General features: G+C 46.8%; 1 protein-coding gene across 1 annotated transcript in view; it reads right to left on the bottom strand.

Moving 5' to 3' along the window:
- Positions 1-14,895, bottom strand: part of LOC144125860 (ras-specific guanine nucleotide-releasing factor 2-like) — a 306,954-nt gene that overhangs the window by 46,882 nt on the left and 245,177 nt on the right. The window contains exons 8-11 of the mRNA XM_077659607.1: positions 13,143-13,148; positions 4,922-5,115; positions 3,803-3,913; positions 961-1,078 (exon numbers count right to left, since the gene is read on the bottom strand). Of these exons, the coding sequence (XP_077515733.1) occupies positions 961-1,078; positions 3,803-3,913; positions 4,922-5,115; positions 13,143-13,148 (429 nt within the window). The remainder of the gene's footprint in view (positions 1-960; positions 1,079-3,802; positions 3,914-4,921; positions 5,116-13,142; positions 13,149-14,895) is intronic.

Below are 14,895 nucleotides of genomic sequence, written 5' to 3'. Positions count from 1 at the left end.
ACTTTTTCAACATACTGATTACACAGGATGAAAGCTGGGTCCATCAGTGATGCGGAGACTAGAGCCGAGTCGATGCAATGGAGACTCACCGCCTCCAAAGAAGGCACGCACCCAGCCCTCGACGGGCAAGGTCATGCTCGCAGTCTTCTGGGACCAGCACGGAGTAGTCTTGATGGATTCCCTAGCAAAGGGTTCCACGATTACTGGGGCATACTATGCTTCACTGCTGCGGAAATTGCGGGAGGCCATCAAAAGCAAGAGAAGTGGCATGCTCTCCAAAGGTGTCCGCCTTCTGCAAGACGATGCCCCAGTTCACAACTCACGTGTTGCCCAGGTGGAAACACGCTGCTGCGGCTTTGAAATTCTACCGCATCCCCCTTATTCATCCGACCTCGCGCCATCGGACTTCCACCTCTTTCCAACAATGAAGACATATTTGAAGGGCAAGCATTTTCCAGATGATGAGACTCTGATTTCTGAAATCACAGCATGGCTTTTGGAGAAACCTGTAGACTTCTACGAGCGAGGTGTTTACAATTGCTTAAAAAGATGGCAGAAGTGTGTGTCCCTGGGTGGCACCTATGTAGAGAAGGACTAATAGATCTGCACAGTTTCTTTGCTCTCCGTCTGCAGGAAGTGGGTCAGGGGAAATCTTTATTGAACGCCCCTCGTATGTAATTTCTCTATACCGCAAATGCCATCTTTGTGTCTTGACGAGTGCTTGTATACCAGTGTTATTTTATACTGTTTTGATTTCAGTGTTGATTGAATATTAGTAGTATTCTATATAAGTTCGTCGTTTTGATTTGATCGTTGTGTATTCTGTGTACTTGGACCCGAACTAGCCGTTGTTTGCGGGTCCAAAAAAAAAGTGTTTTCATATTTTGTATAATATAAACGTGAAATAACTAGACATTGAATCTAAGCAGCCACAATAGATTCGTTTGAGAAACCACCTACCTTGCCTGACGAACACTTGGTTGACGTCCAAGAGGATGTCACAGCCTCCTATGATCATCCTTTCTATGGCCAAGTTCTTACGGATGTTCTCTGTTTCGCTCACTTCGTCGTGCATTTGCTGAGAAGATTGAAAGAAAAAAAAAAGAAAGGTCAGTCCAGGTACAGCACATACAGCGCAAACGGCGTGTGCACTCGCTACACGTTTTGGGTCTGCGTTTGCTGCAAGGCCGCTTAATATCTGAAATATGCTCAGTGTGGGTAAAGGAAAAGTAAGATTGTAAGTTTCTTTCATAATGAAATTTTCGAACTGGTAAAAAGAAAACCCGTTTTATTTCAGTTTTAGCGGTACGGGTTATCACACTTCAGTTCCTTGTCGATTTTGAAAGAGGTTATTACAGTGCACGTGTGCTTTCCGTGGTAATAATCGTTGCGCATCCTGGTAGTTTAAAGGGGCTCTGAAAGGGGCTGCCAAGAGTGGTGCGGTTTTCCTGGGACGTTAAAGGACGCCGTTCCGCGAATATCTTCTCGCAATAAGTTTTTAATGCGCTTTGTAGAAACTGCGGAATCTTTAGTCAACATTGAAATATCCGCGTGTTCGCGCTTTTCCCGCTCCTCTCATTACTTATTTCACGCCCAAAGGTCAGTGCTCCTCCGCCGACCCCACAGACGACGCGCGAGAATTCTTCGGGGGAGGGGGGGGGGGGGGAGCTTTCGACGGTGCTTACTGGCCGCGGCCATGGGGTAGCTGCGTGATGTTGTAAAAAATCTAACCAGTAGCCATCCCGGTACAAAACTGCACGTGAGGGCGCAAGCATTAAAAAGTCGCCGGAAAGGACTCGCCAACTTTCGTTTGCGGGTTCTGTGCATCGTGTAGAAGCGTATAATTTCGCTCAGGTGTTCGTGACGAGAGAATGTATTGATGAAGCAAGTTCATTTACTCTTCTCAGAGAGCGTCTCAGAGTCCCTTTAGCTATCTTCGAAGAAGAAAACTGCAAGAACGAAAACCTATTGTCAAAAGACATTTACAAATTGCCAATTATCAGTTTAACTCCAAATATCAATAAAGAATTGCGGAAGTGGTTCACATAATTGAAACACCATTGAAGGCAACCAATTCGACTCAACTTTACTCGGCTAAAAGGAGAACTGCATGGCACACGCTGTTAAGTTGGTAGCATAAAGATTAATATTAGCTCAGGATTGGAGTGCATTTTTGCTGGCATGCTTCTTTCCTGGCGTACATCGGCTGCGGCGTTAGCGTAAATAAATCCGCTAGTTTCGATTGAGCTACAGTTTTGTTTCTTACCGACACGGCGGATTAATTGTAGTCTTGTTTTACCTGCTGCAAGAAAAAAAGATGTATATTTTCGGCGCATACATTCCGAGTAGCTGTAGAAGCCGGGAACTCTCCGGTGTTAAGTTGCTTTTCTCTGCTTTCGCTTTGTTGTGTGCACTTGTTCGTCGTGAAAATGTCATAAAAACCTGCGTTCACACGACAGCTCTATCCACTGATATGTTTGCTGTTCGAGCTAAGCTCGACCCGCGCGTCGGGAACGTCGACCAGAATTGTATAAAGCAGGCGCTACTTTCGAAACGAGGGTCTTGGAGCTAGTCGCTTGTTTTCCTCACTAGAAGAAGGCGTAAAGCGGGTCTTAATCTGTCTCCTCAGTAAAGTGTTTGCGACTAAATGACCGATTAGTTTTTCGCTCATCGCTCTTCACATTTACATGAACAAATACAGTTGAAAAAAAACAAACTAAATAAAGCGGATCTTCTCTACTTCGAAAAGCGAAGCTCGCCGCGCACAAAATACGGCGGGGGAAAAGGCACCTCGACAAACGATGTGCGTGTGTAGCTGCAGTAAGCGCGGTCGGATTACTTGCTAATTGTAAGCGCTTAAAAGCGCGTTTGAGTGACGTAGGCCTTCGCGGATAAGCAGCTATGCTTTGTCGTTGTTTCTGCTGGTACGGAGATAAAACGGCGCCTAATCAGTGCCGGCTTTAATTGAACCGGGAAGATGAGCGTGGCTTTGGTTCACCTGTTGCCGTTCGACTAATTAGTTTTAGCAGCGAAATGCAGCAGTAACAAGCGCGTATGTGATGGGGTGCACTGACACTTGGGTCGCAGCGTTGAACGTTGTGCGGGAAAAACTACAATTATATCCGCAGTTATTTTTTAGGTCTTGCAGACATTTTTTTATTAGTGCTACACACTGAAAAATGCAAACTAGCACAGACTTGTTCAAAAAATTATATAAAGCGCACTTGGAACAACAGACAAGGGAGACCAAACAACACAAGCGCTTAGAGGATTAACACTTACAGAGGAGCTCAAGGTACTAGAAATGAACTGAAGCAGAATTGACATCTGAGCTAGTTGGTTTTTCATTTTCAAAAAATTATATAAAGCGCACTAGCACAGACTTGAACTACGGACTCTTGTATCATACTCTCCCCTGCGCGTCAGCCGGGGCACCAGCGGAAGAACTCTTAGTTTCGCAAAACTTATCTTGCCATGTCGTGTCCCAGCGAGTTGTAACATTTGCAGAAGTCATACAGAGGACAGATTTCTCACAGGCTTCTAGTAACTACGATATTAACATGCATCGCACTCGACCCAACGGAGAGCACTGCGTCTTCGTGCCCCTCCAACGCTGTCGCAATCAGTCGTACGAGCCAAACAAATCGTTTCCGGGAAGCATCAAGTTAAACACACGGTATGCAAATACGAAGCGCAACTTCACCGGTCTGCCGCCTCATTTGGCGGGCATCCTTCCGCACTCGGGGTCAACGTCATTAGCGGGTCACCGTTCGGAGCGAGAGAAGCGGCAGAGCATACGTACGCGTGACAGTTCCTCGAGCTTGGTCCGTGCCGTCTCCAGGCTCCTGCGTTCGACGTGGTTGTGTGGTGTGTGCGCCAGCAGTTCGTGCAGCGTAATGATGTACCGAGGCACCTGCGCGTCAGTTTCGATCACCTCATTGAGAGAGAGAGCGCGCGCTGTTACGAATGCACACTCGGAAGCTGCCGACAGCTCCCGGTCGGGGGCATGCATTGGCCCTTAGGTTCGAGCTTCGACACAAAAGGGGCAGTGGGGTGAACGACGCAACCATTCGCTCTTTATTCTTCTCGACGCGTTAACGTAACACCTTGACAACAGGAGAATGTCAGGACGTAGGCTAAGACTTTACAACAGCGAGGTTCCGAAACCACTTTATTGCTTACCGATATCAAGAATAGAAATTGCTTCACTATGTCCTTGCTTGATAGTTTATAAAACGAGGTGGTTTGAACTAAACAAGGAAGCATTGGTGGCAGGGGCTTTCTAGCAGGTAATTGAAATTCGAGAGAGGTTCACACCAGTAGCGAGACCAAGCAGGCAATTCTGCGCACAACATTTTGGCACACGCTTTGTGTTGTTCTGATAATGATATATAAAGAAATTATCAAGAGCAATACTCGAAAGTCATTATTCTAAATGGGCTATGTGGCCAGGCGGACAAAAACAGTTAGAAAAAGACACGAGTGGCACGAAACTGAGGGGAATGCAAAAAAAAGGCTATTATGCTTTAGTGCGAAAACGCTATTTTATTTTCTCTTTCCTCCTCCTCGTCATCCTCCTCCTCCTCCTTTCTATATTATTCAAATGCGCATTTGGTCACATTACGGGATTGCATTCTTTTCTCTGCCCGCTGCTTTCCTTTTTTTTTGCCAATTAATGACATTGTAAAAGATTCCCCAAAATTCTGTGAAACACAACACTTGCGAAACGTTTGATTTTATTCGCATCCATGGCGCACGTATCGAGATTTAACGAAGCGCATGTGTAATTTGCGCACTCAGAATTAGACTGTATGTATGTATTCTAAGCGACGTGCAACGACGGTGGCGAGATTAAGATTTTCGGGGTAGTTTTGTGTCCCGTAAACTTTTTACAGCGGGCGTACTCCGCTGCCACACCAACCTGGTGCATGGGGTAAGTGAGGAATGTCTCCAGGGTCCTCCCCTGGAGCACGGTCTTCTCCTCGAGTCGCTGCAGTATGGCGGCGAACTTGTCGCGCTGCTTGCACTCGGCCAAAACCTGGAGGCTGTAGTGGTGGTTGCGGACGTACTCTTGGTAGATGGTCAGCATCGGAAGGAGCATGTCGAACAGATCTCCTGCAGGGCCGCCGCCCGGGCGTCGATGGAAAGGGAGGGGGAGGGTATCGAAAGGACAGCGGGACGAAGGGGGGAAAGAGAGAGAAGACACGCACGGACGCGCGTACGCACACACGTGTCGGACACACGGAGCTAAGACAACGGCCTCTCGCCGGGTTCCCAGCGAGAAGCGGGACCCGAGCCGTCCTTCAGAAACGACATTAATGCGCGCCGCGCGGTGCGTCGAACTGGTTCCTCTTTCGCGCTGCCACGACAGGGAAGCTCTTTCGAGACCTGGCTACTCTTAACTTCGCTGGCGTCTTCGAAACAGTTAGCGTCTGTCAGCCGATCGTTTAACGTTGCAGAGTGAACAAGAAAGCTTTACTTGGCAGCTTTCGTAACCTAGAGGAAGTTAAGTGGGCCAGATCAAAGCGATGACTTTGCGACACGAGGAGACAGGCCATTCTACCAGCGGCGATTGCATTATATCACAGCTGCGTACTTCTGGGATTAGTTTGACGCACAAAAACACGGAGAGCTCCGGTATAGCTGACGGCTCTTCGATCCCTGCTAACCTTACCAAGCGAAAACTGATTGTTTCCCAAGTATCCTGCAGTTCATGGTGTACTACGAATGAAAAGGCTCAGTGCCGTCAGGAAAATTCGTATGTGCAGGTATGTACATGCTGCAACATGTGGTTCAATAAGTTCTTGCTGTGTGGTGCGTTACTTGACCAAAATTAGATAAATATGGCATGATAGTGGGTAACTTAAAGACTAGCACACCTAAATGATGTCAGTCTCTGGGCACGTCCTCTTATGCAGGCTCTTAAGATATTTGGTTTGAGAAAGGAGCAAACAACCGTTTTGACAGTTGTTTGCGTCTTTGTCAAGCCAAATATCAAACTAAGAGGGCTCATTGCTTCTGAAGAGCTTTTATTTGCAATGGCCTTGAAGATGACTTGAATTTATACTACTAGTGTGACAGTTATTCGTGGATATCATCATCATTGTGACCATGTCCACTGCAGGATAAAGGTCTCTACCTTACATCTCCAAATAACCCTATCCTGCGCCTAATCATTAAAGCAATTTCCACATCGATGCTTCTATTCGGCACCGTTTCATTAATATCTGGAAACGCGTCATATCTTGTGTCGGTTTATGCCTTCTTTCGGGCGTTGCTTCTTCAATAACCGAAATCAGCTGAATGACGGGCGCACGGGTGCCACTACGTACACTGTCGATTATCACATTGACAAAGCCAAGTTAAAGAATTCGGATATAGACGAGAAAAAAAGCAAAAAAAGAGGTCAGTACAGAGACACACGATGTTAAACTAGAAGTGCACCAGTTCGAGACACCGCGCGGCGGAGACAATTTGAAGCAACAATGAAAAGCGTACGCAGATAGCAAATATTCGAGTTAGAAAAGCACGCGCCAACAAACTCGGTCCACTCTGTGGGTACTGTCGTGCACATTCACATGCCCTCAGCATGCTGCAGGCGCTTGCGGTGTGGACCGTGCACTGAATGCCAGGCTCGTGCAGCAACAGGCAACGCATGAATTCGCTGGCGAAGTGCCGACCCTCGCGCATGGAGGCTCCGCTTGCTAGCCACCGTTTCAAGAGGTGGGTTGATGCATTCATTGTAAAGTAAGCACGGGATGATGGACGTTGAGTTTTTACCTGTTGCATTAAGAGTTACGTGCTAGCGGAGTTCGAGAAAGCATTGCTTGATATTGTTTCTTTCTTTCTCTGTGAAGTTCTCTTGGAACGTATCATAACGCTTCAACATCGGCTTGGGAGTACGAGGTAATCGAAGCTACAGGTAGTGACATTGAGACTTCTATCACCACAAGTGTGTAGTGCTATAATTACAGAATGGTGACGGTGTTTTCCATGCTTCTTTTCTTTTAAGGGGAAAGCCTTATGTCGAAAGCCTTAACAACGAAATCCGGTGTCGTTGTCGGCGTCCAGGATAAGTGGTCCAGAAAAACCCCAATGACGTCATCAGCAAGGAAGAAAATTACTTCCCAAGGTGCGAGGAATTGAACTAAGTATCTTAACTTTGCAAGGAAAGCACCCGACGCATAGGCCTCAAAACCACATTGTTTCTTGCAGAATAAAGGTGAACCTAGTGTGTGCGTTGCCTTACGAGTGTAAGCTGATAAGTAGGTGGGTCATTAAAAAGAAAGTACAGAAAATATAAATTAAAAAAATTAATTCTTTCGACCTCAAAGTACGCAAGTAGTCTTACTTGCGCTCCGTAATTTTATTGCGAATACGAGGTCTCACAAAATCAGAGAGAGCTTAGACATGTCACATGGGATCATGGCGCTGCAAATCCAGATATATTTTAATGGTTAAACTTGAGTTCATTTTATCGCTCGGCTTGCTTTTAAGCCTGGTGTAACCCGATCTCCTGTGCTGAACCACCGAAAGAGTGGAAAAAATGTACCTAGTTTCCAGCGCTTTCTAAACATAAGTGTTCTTACCCGATTACATGCCATCACTTCAACCGAGTTTCTCGAACAAGCTGTGTCAGGGTGAATACTATCAGAGCTGCTCGGTTACCGCAGGGAGCGAGCATCCGTGGCAAATGTTTTTGTTCGCCCTTGCTGGCAATCTGTTACCATGCTCCACTGCTGGCAGTGTTCCCGCATGTAGCAATCAGAGACCAGCCAGTTGGCCCAATCGCCGCCGCATGAGTGAAATGCGCCATTCGTATCGCGTCGCTGCGGGTGTAATTGAGGAGACGTGCCTGGAGGTTAGCCAACGTATACCGTCGACTCCGCGGCGCTCGCGTTCGGGCCAAACCAGGGTGCCGACGGCCGTCGTGACGGCGTCCAGATGCGCACCGCTCGGCTGTGCTCGGCCCCTGCTCTAATTGGGGCTACTGGGATCCATCAGGCACAGTGCGCCGCCTTTTTCCACGACCATTACGCGCCGACAGTTGGTCGTTGCCTGGTGGGCCGGTTGTTGGCTAGTGTAGTAAGCGTCTGAAGCGAAGGAGCTCCTCGTTCCCTTTCCCTCGCCAGCGAACCTAATAGGCCTAATGGTCTCTCCTGTAATTCATTCTGGATGGAGAGTGAAAGGGGGTGAGAATGAGCCCGCAGAAGGGGAGCTGCATGTAAACAGCTTGCGCTTTTCAAGCTTTCTTTCGAGGCAGTCTGATTCTGAACTTTATAAATTAAAAGTATGCTGAGAAATAACGTAAACCATGACGAAAGAGCATGGCAGTGCAAGACACTTACCTTGAGCTTGTTTGCCAAAGAAAACAAACACGACTACACAGACAAAAAAAAAAGAAAGAAAACTGCAAGTGAACCAAACGGCCTCATCGTGCAATGCGCTGGCCTGACTATGAAATACAAATTCGAGTTCGCGAATCTGAAGCGTCCACTGTTTTGTTATTCACGCTTCGGCGGAAAACAACACAACGAGGGGGCTCGTACTTGAAAGTTTTTGCGACGTTCGAGGGATCAGCTAGAGAGACATCTGTGTGTGCATCCTAGCGCGAATGCATGCAACGGAGTGTGAATAGCAGCTCAAACAGAGTCCTTGAATCTCAGCGTCTTCTCCGAACTTTGTGCTTACAGGCTCAAAGAGAAGCCTCGGTGCGCTCGCAGGGCTCGAAGGAGAGCAGAGCCTTCGTGTTCAGGCGGCACTTCGCGGCGCGAACAGAGCGAGCGGCCAGCGTGCATCGTCGTCTCAGGGCGTGCTCGGCATGCTGTGTATACAGGCACGGCTAGCACCGAAGGAGGGCATGCGTGAACAAAAGAAAGGGGCGAAGAAACGAGCCTTCACTGCTCGTGGGGGCACATCGTTTCTGCCCCATTTCGCGATATGCTGTTTGTCTAGCAAAGGCAATGCTACTCTCAGCTAAAGCGTACCACTCGCTAAGCTTCTCCCTGTACTCGCTCGAGTTTAGCTAAACCTGTATGACCGTGACGAGGTAGAAAACACTATCTTTCTAAAAATATTTTAAAAAATCTGGTGCTTGTTTCCTTTTTATTCACGTTGACATAGTACAGAGACTGAGTACGATTACCTGGACAAGCTGGATGCCGTTTGAGATAGAATATATTAGTCTTCTAATAATAGTATAAAAGACAAAAAATTCTTTCAAAATGCGCCCATGATGCCGTAACCAAGAGTGCAGCGGGGCAGTCCTCCGTCAAAGGCGCTAATTGTAGTATCTACCGGCGCTCACGCATCAGTGCAAGCTGTCTAAATTACGCATCTGAAACGCGCACGAGTTTTTATGCATAGGAATAGAATGTTACTGATTGTTACAAAAAGATATAACTGGTTTAAAAAAACTTTCTGTACCCGCTGTTTGTCCTGCTTCACGTTTTGTATCTGTATTTAGATGCAATATGAGTTTAATATGCACTTGGGGTTTTAACGCAGTTTTTAAGTGCGTAATGATGCAGGGAGACTTGAGAAGTGTGAAGACTAACTTTAAAGTGAGTGAAACAGTTTTCTTTTTCGGCACTTAGATCTTTCTCTTGAGTTTAGTGACTGTTTTTTTCTTGATACGAAACTGTCGTGCTTTTTCCCGGCACGTAGAGTACTTTTTCGTAATACGCTTAAGTGCATCTTCTCTAATGTGCACACCTCAGAGGCATCACACCGACAAGGAACTGATTACATTTTTATTTTTTTGCATATTTTTTGTTTCCTTAACCACTTTTCGCAGCAAGAGCGTCCAGTGCAATTCCCTCACGCAGGAAATGAGTATTTGCTTGGCGTTTCTTTTTTCTTTTTTTTTACAAGACTCGCAATGCTGAGGTTTTCTTTGATGTTGTTTAACATTCTAGCCTTGCGGTTAAAGGCCTGAAGACCAAGTGAAACAAAACCACGTTCTCTGCGGAAGGATTGCTTTCAGTATATGCCGAAAACCCACGTCGAAATGCGTTACATTTCATACCAAATTTAATCTGCATTAGAGTGCACCAACATGCTTTGGCAAAACTCAAGATGGCTATATTGCAAAAATAACAAGAAATCATTTACTTTTTGGTACTAGCCACCTTTGACAGCTCCTTTACACGCTGCACTAGTGAACTAAGAACAAACCGATGCAACGAAATGATTGCACTTTGCAGGCACCAAGTAATGCACTTGTTTCTTGTGCGAGAGCGGCTGATAGGCTGTATTGTTTGGGACTCCAGCAGGAAAACTAAATGGGCAAAATCGCGCGACGTCCTGCAAACAGAACAGGCAGGAGGTCCACGTTCATGAAGCACGTGGCCAACGTATATAGTGGAACGCCAAAAGTAAGGCAGTCTCTGTTTGGCCACCGTATAACTGTTTTGTGCTCCGCTAGGCTTTTGCACCCACACTGAGCATCATTAGTGTCTTGTCAATACAGGCATTTGTGTACCTAACTGAGGGTTCCATATGCGTTAGACTCCCTTTCGCAACTGACCCAGTATGTGTGTTGTGTCGAATGATGCACACATGCTTAATGTAGTATACTGGTGTACCAACCCGGGGTATCATTTTGGTATGTGTGCTGCCGTAACGAACATCACATATTACAGCTAAGTGGCCCACTGCTATCAATTGTCCCACTTCAGTGGAGTCTACCACTACTATGGCGGACCACATATGCATGGAGCTGCACCTTGCGCTGAACTATCCTAATGCATTTATGTTTTTCATTACCACGGGGCGCCAGATTGCCAAGGCGCGTCCTGTGTTATAGAGTGTCCCATATCAAAGAGGTGTCCCATTACCATGGTGTGCCCATTACCCGTCATCTAATCATCTACATGTGTGAGTCTTCGTGGTGGTGCGCCCCATTGCTGTATTTTATTTATTTATTTACAAATATTGCGGTCTCAAGGAGACCAAACCTCAAGACTGTGTGCCACCTGTTCCCGGTGCTTAACATTTGAAACTATTGTGATAAAAACTTGAAAGCTATGCTAACTTACTGCGAAAGCTTTCCGCGACATCAGTGTGCACAAGAAAACTTACACAGCTAGCTTTTTGTTTCACTTGGCTTTCAGCGTTGTGACGCAGTATCCTGCTTTGTTTGCAGCTCTCTACCGCTACTTGGCTGCGAAGTCGGCAGAAATACTAAATACTGAATGTGGGATATGCCGCGCTCTCCTGCCGTGTGATTTTCTTCACTATTATTTCGTCTCAACAGGACTTGTCGGGCTAGTTGGTTGATCATAATGCAAAAAAGACGAACTGCGCAACAAGAACACGGACGAAAGGGAGGCAGACACACACTGCGTTAGTGTGTGTCTGCCTCCCTTTCGTCCGTGTTCTTGTTGCGCAGTTCGTCTTTTTTGCATTATTATTTCGTCTCACTTAGTTTTCTTCATCCGTGTTGTCCAAGCTTGTAACTAAATAGCTTTTAACGGAGACCCGGTACCACAGGAAAAAAAAAATTGCGCACATTGTTTAATTGAAGTGTTCTCGCGCGGAATGAAAACAAAAAACAAAAACAAGAATACGTACACGACTTTCGAGGGAAGCAGTAGCACAATGTTCCGATGACTTTCCAGCGAGAACAATGCACCAGTATGGTTGTTTTCTGTCTGTTATTTTTCGGCTCGGGCGAAAACTCCTGAAGCAATCTTCGTGATTGAGGGAGGCGAGTCGTTTCTTTTCTCTGAAAATTGCTACACGAGGCAATTTTTGAAAAGCGGATGGCCCTGCAACGTGAGGCCGACCGACGGCGATGAAAGAAGACAAGAAAGGCAGCTCGAGACCGCTTCTCTCTATCTTTTTCTTGCCGTTCGGTTGCTGCTATAGAGGCCCGGGCTTGGCTCAGCGTGGCTTAGCGCAGTGCTAAAAGCCTCCTCCGTTCACGGCGCGTGCGACCTCGCCCCAAAACACCGAGTTTCGGGTTACGGGGCCTCCTCATTAGCGCAGGTCTGCCGTCGAACCAGAGAGCGCCGCGGGCGGTATTGTGTCGGTGCTGTTTTCTTTTGTTGTTTTTTTCCCCCTGCCGCGATGGTGCGGGCCTGTGACAACGTCCAAGTCCTGCTCGACAGCGGGCGGTAATCTGAACCGCTAAACGGAAATGATGAATGCTGATTGAAAGAGCAAACCTGCAGAGAAGCGCGTATCGGAACTTCCGTGCGATGGACAGATTTTTTTTTTCTCTGCCGCACTTGCTGACCGTATGTAGGGTAAGAGGAGTCGCCGCAATCACGCGCTGTTGTAAGCATCGTTTATTTGTGAGGTTTCGAATTATACTGCTAATGAACGGGTACTGTTTGTTGACATTGCACGAAGATTGTTTGGAAACGGGAATAGAGGGTAAGCGAGGAAAATAATATTGCGAAAGTTAGAAGTAACGTCAACACTTTCGTAAAAAGAAAGGGAAAAAATAATCGGATGATCGCTTTGCATCTAAAATTACCAGAAACGCGGGCGTAGTCCGCCCATTCTTGTAGTCGAGGAGACAAGCCTTTATCGCAGATTTTGTGATTGTCATCTTTCAAGGTGTCGGAATAACATTTAGCAGCTTATTTCACTCGCTACGTGGTCACATGTTCTTTTGTTGCTGCTTCAAAAATCAACGAACACCACATGCCTCCTTTTCAGGCACCACAGCTAAATCGCGACAGTAGACGGGATTATGCAACGGTAGGGTATGAATTTCTTGCAAAAAAAAAAACGCGCTCGTCATTTTTGGACCAGCGACGCTTGCGCACTAGCAGCCCTATTGGCCTACAGAAGCGTACAAAGCTGCACTATGCTACGGGAAGCGTCTGCAACACGCGGCACAAAGCGAGGCACAGCCCTTTTCTACGCTCGGCGCGGGAGAACTACGTCCCGGCACCGGTTGCCTCTACCGACAGCAAACAGACGAACAAAGGAAGAAAAAGAGGGGACAACACCTATAACACAAAGGCATGTTGTGGGAGGGGTGTACCGGAGGGTCGTACGTGTCTGTCACTTCGACTGTTACTTTTTTTTCAACGGATACTTATGCGCAGGTGTACGTATAGATAGATGGATAGCCACATAAAGCGAGACATCGAGACAGGACAGCAAGAAAGGTCGAGGAACCTTACCTGTACCTTCAAGAAAAATGGGGCGAGAGCGGAAAGAGGGGAACGACCGGTTGAAGGACGCTGACAGGCGACGCTTCTGTTTTTCGACAGGTGTATATATGCACTGGTAAACTCTACGCTTTGCCTCGCTAAAGCCGGGAAGCGCTGCGGGTGCTTCAGCCGCCGGCCTTAGCCAATGAGAGAGCGGTCTGTAAAGCCGTTAGGCGCTCTTAGGAACTGCTCACGACCTGGCCGATCAATAGTTTTTTTTTTAATTTCATACTGAACATCCGCTTATTGTGCGCGTAGTTGTTCCTTACTTGAGCACAGGGTACTGAATTGAATCCCCTATTGACCGCCGCCGTCAGCTGCAGCTTGCGCATCGCCAGGAGGAAAACACCGCTTGAGCGAGACAACAGCAAGAATAAAGAATTGGAGGAAGCACTTCAATTCTGCGTCATCGCTGTTGTCACGTCTCAGCGTTGTTTCGATTGTGATCCGTTCAAGCAACTCGGCCGGAAGCAAGCCTCGCGCAAGGCTGCACGGATTTAGTGGGGCAAAGCGTAGACACTGCAGTTTGCTATGAAGGGCGGTACACGAAACGCGGGCCACCACTCTTTCTTCGGAACACACTTCGTTCGCCCAGCCGGTCGTAGCTTAACACCTTTCTGCCGTGTTTTGTGTGTCTTTTTCTTCTCCACATACCCTATTGCAGGTGTAGCTGACTTCCCGCTGTTTCCCACCCAACACTACGGCCGCTCTGGGTGGCCCACATTGTCGACGTGTTGAGTAACAGACATACCACGCCAAACTCCAGCTTCAGTGCACCCATTTAAAGAGAGCGACCCGCACCTGGGTTGCGCGTTCAAGTTTTTTTATCTTCCTCTCCCCTTCTTTGCCTCTACCTCTCTCTTACCCCCTTCCCGCGAAAACTCTGGGCAGGCAGCGCACACTGTACATTTCTTCTTCGATTGGCACGCTCCATTCTTCCTGCGTAATTCTGTGTGTTTTAGTGCCATGCAATCACTTGGAATTCTCAACGTTTCTTTGTGTTTCTTTTTAAAGGCCCTTAAAAATTGCACTTCAGGAAGACAGAAAATTGGTGAGTGTATGGTTAATCAGGGTTTGTGTTCGATACAATGAGTAAAAATTTTGGACGAAAGTTCCATAATCGCATAGTCGAGTTGCAGGCACTGCATCAGTGCACTAATTACAATGTGACGCATAAGAGGCCTTCATTGATTAGAGGCTTTTGTTGATGCCACGACAGCAGTCTGTATTAGTTCTGGTGTTCTTTAGAGGCCGTTCATGCCGTGAAACTCAGTGCGAGTCAGACGCAAAGAAGACTAGCTTTTTCTGCGCCGTATCGCTGCTGTTACTCAGCATATTGAGAAGGCAGTCCTTTACTGCTACAAAAGCTCCAGCCATGCCTATCTTCGCAGGAATTTCTGGATTTTTCAACATAGCTTCATGGTACAGGAATGAACAGCTCGCTGCTTTAGTATTAAGCTTCCTTTCTTTGTACTCAGGTGCTCATTATCCGTTCAACGAGCTTTGTGAAAAAAAAAAAGAATATTTGAAAACAGCACAGAACAAAGTGGCAGTTGGAGTTTTACATGCTGCTTCGAATTATTCATTTCCTTTCTTTTTATTTATTTTTCTTAAATATCTTGGCTGCCTAGTGATATCAGTGCAGCGCATAAATTTTCTTCACCGTGATGCTTGCGGCTAACAGCGTTATCTGTGTATGGTAAAAAAATCTTGCGGATTCTCA

Source organism: Amblyomma americanum, chromosome 3, assembly GCF_052857255.1.
Source record: "Amblyomma americanum isolate KBUSLIRL-KWMA chromosome 3, ASM5285725v1, whole genome shotgun sequence".
Lineage (NCBI taxonomy): Eukaryota > Metazoa > Arthropoda > Arachnida > Ixodida > Ixodidae > Amblyomma > Amblyomma americanum.
Note: the sequence above shows the minus strand (reverse complement) of the source record. Positions and strands in the feature narration are given on the sequence as shown.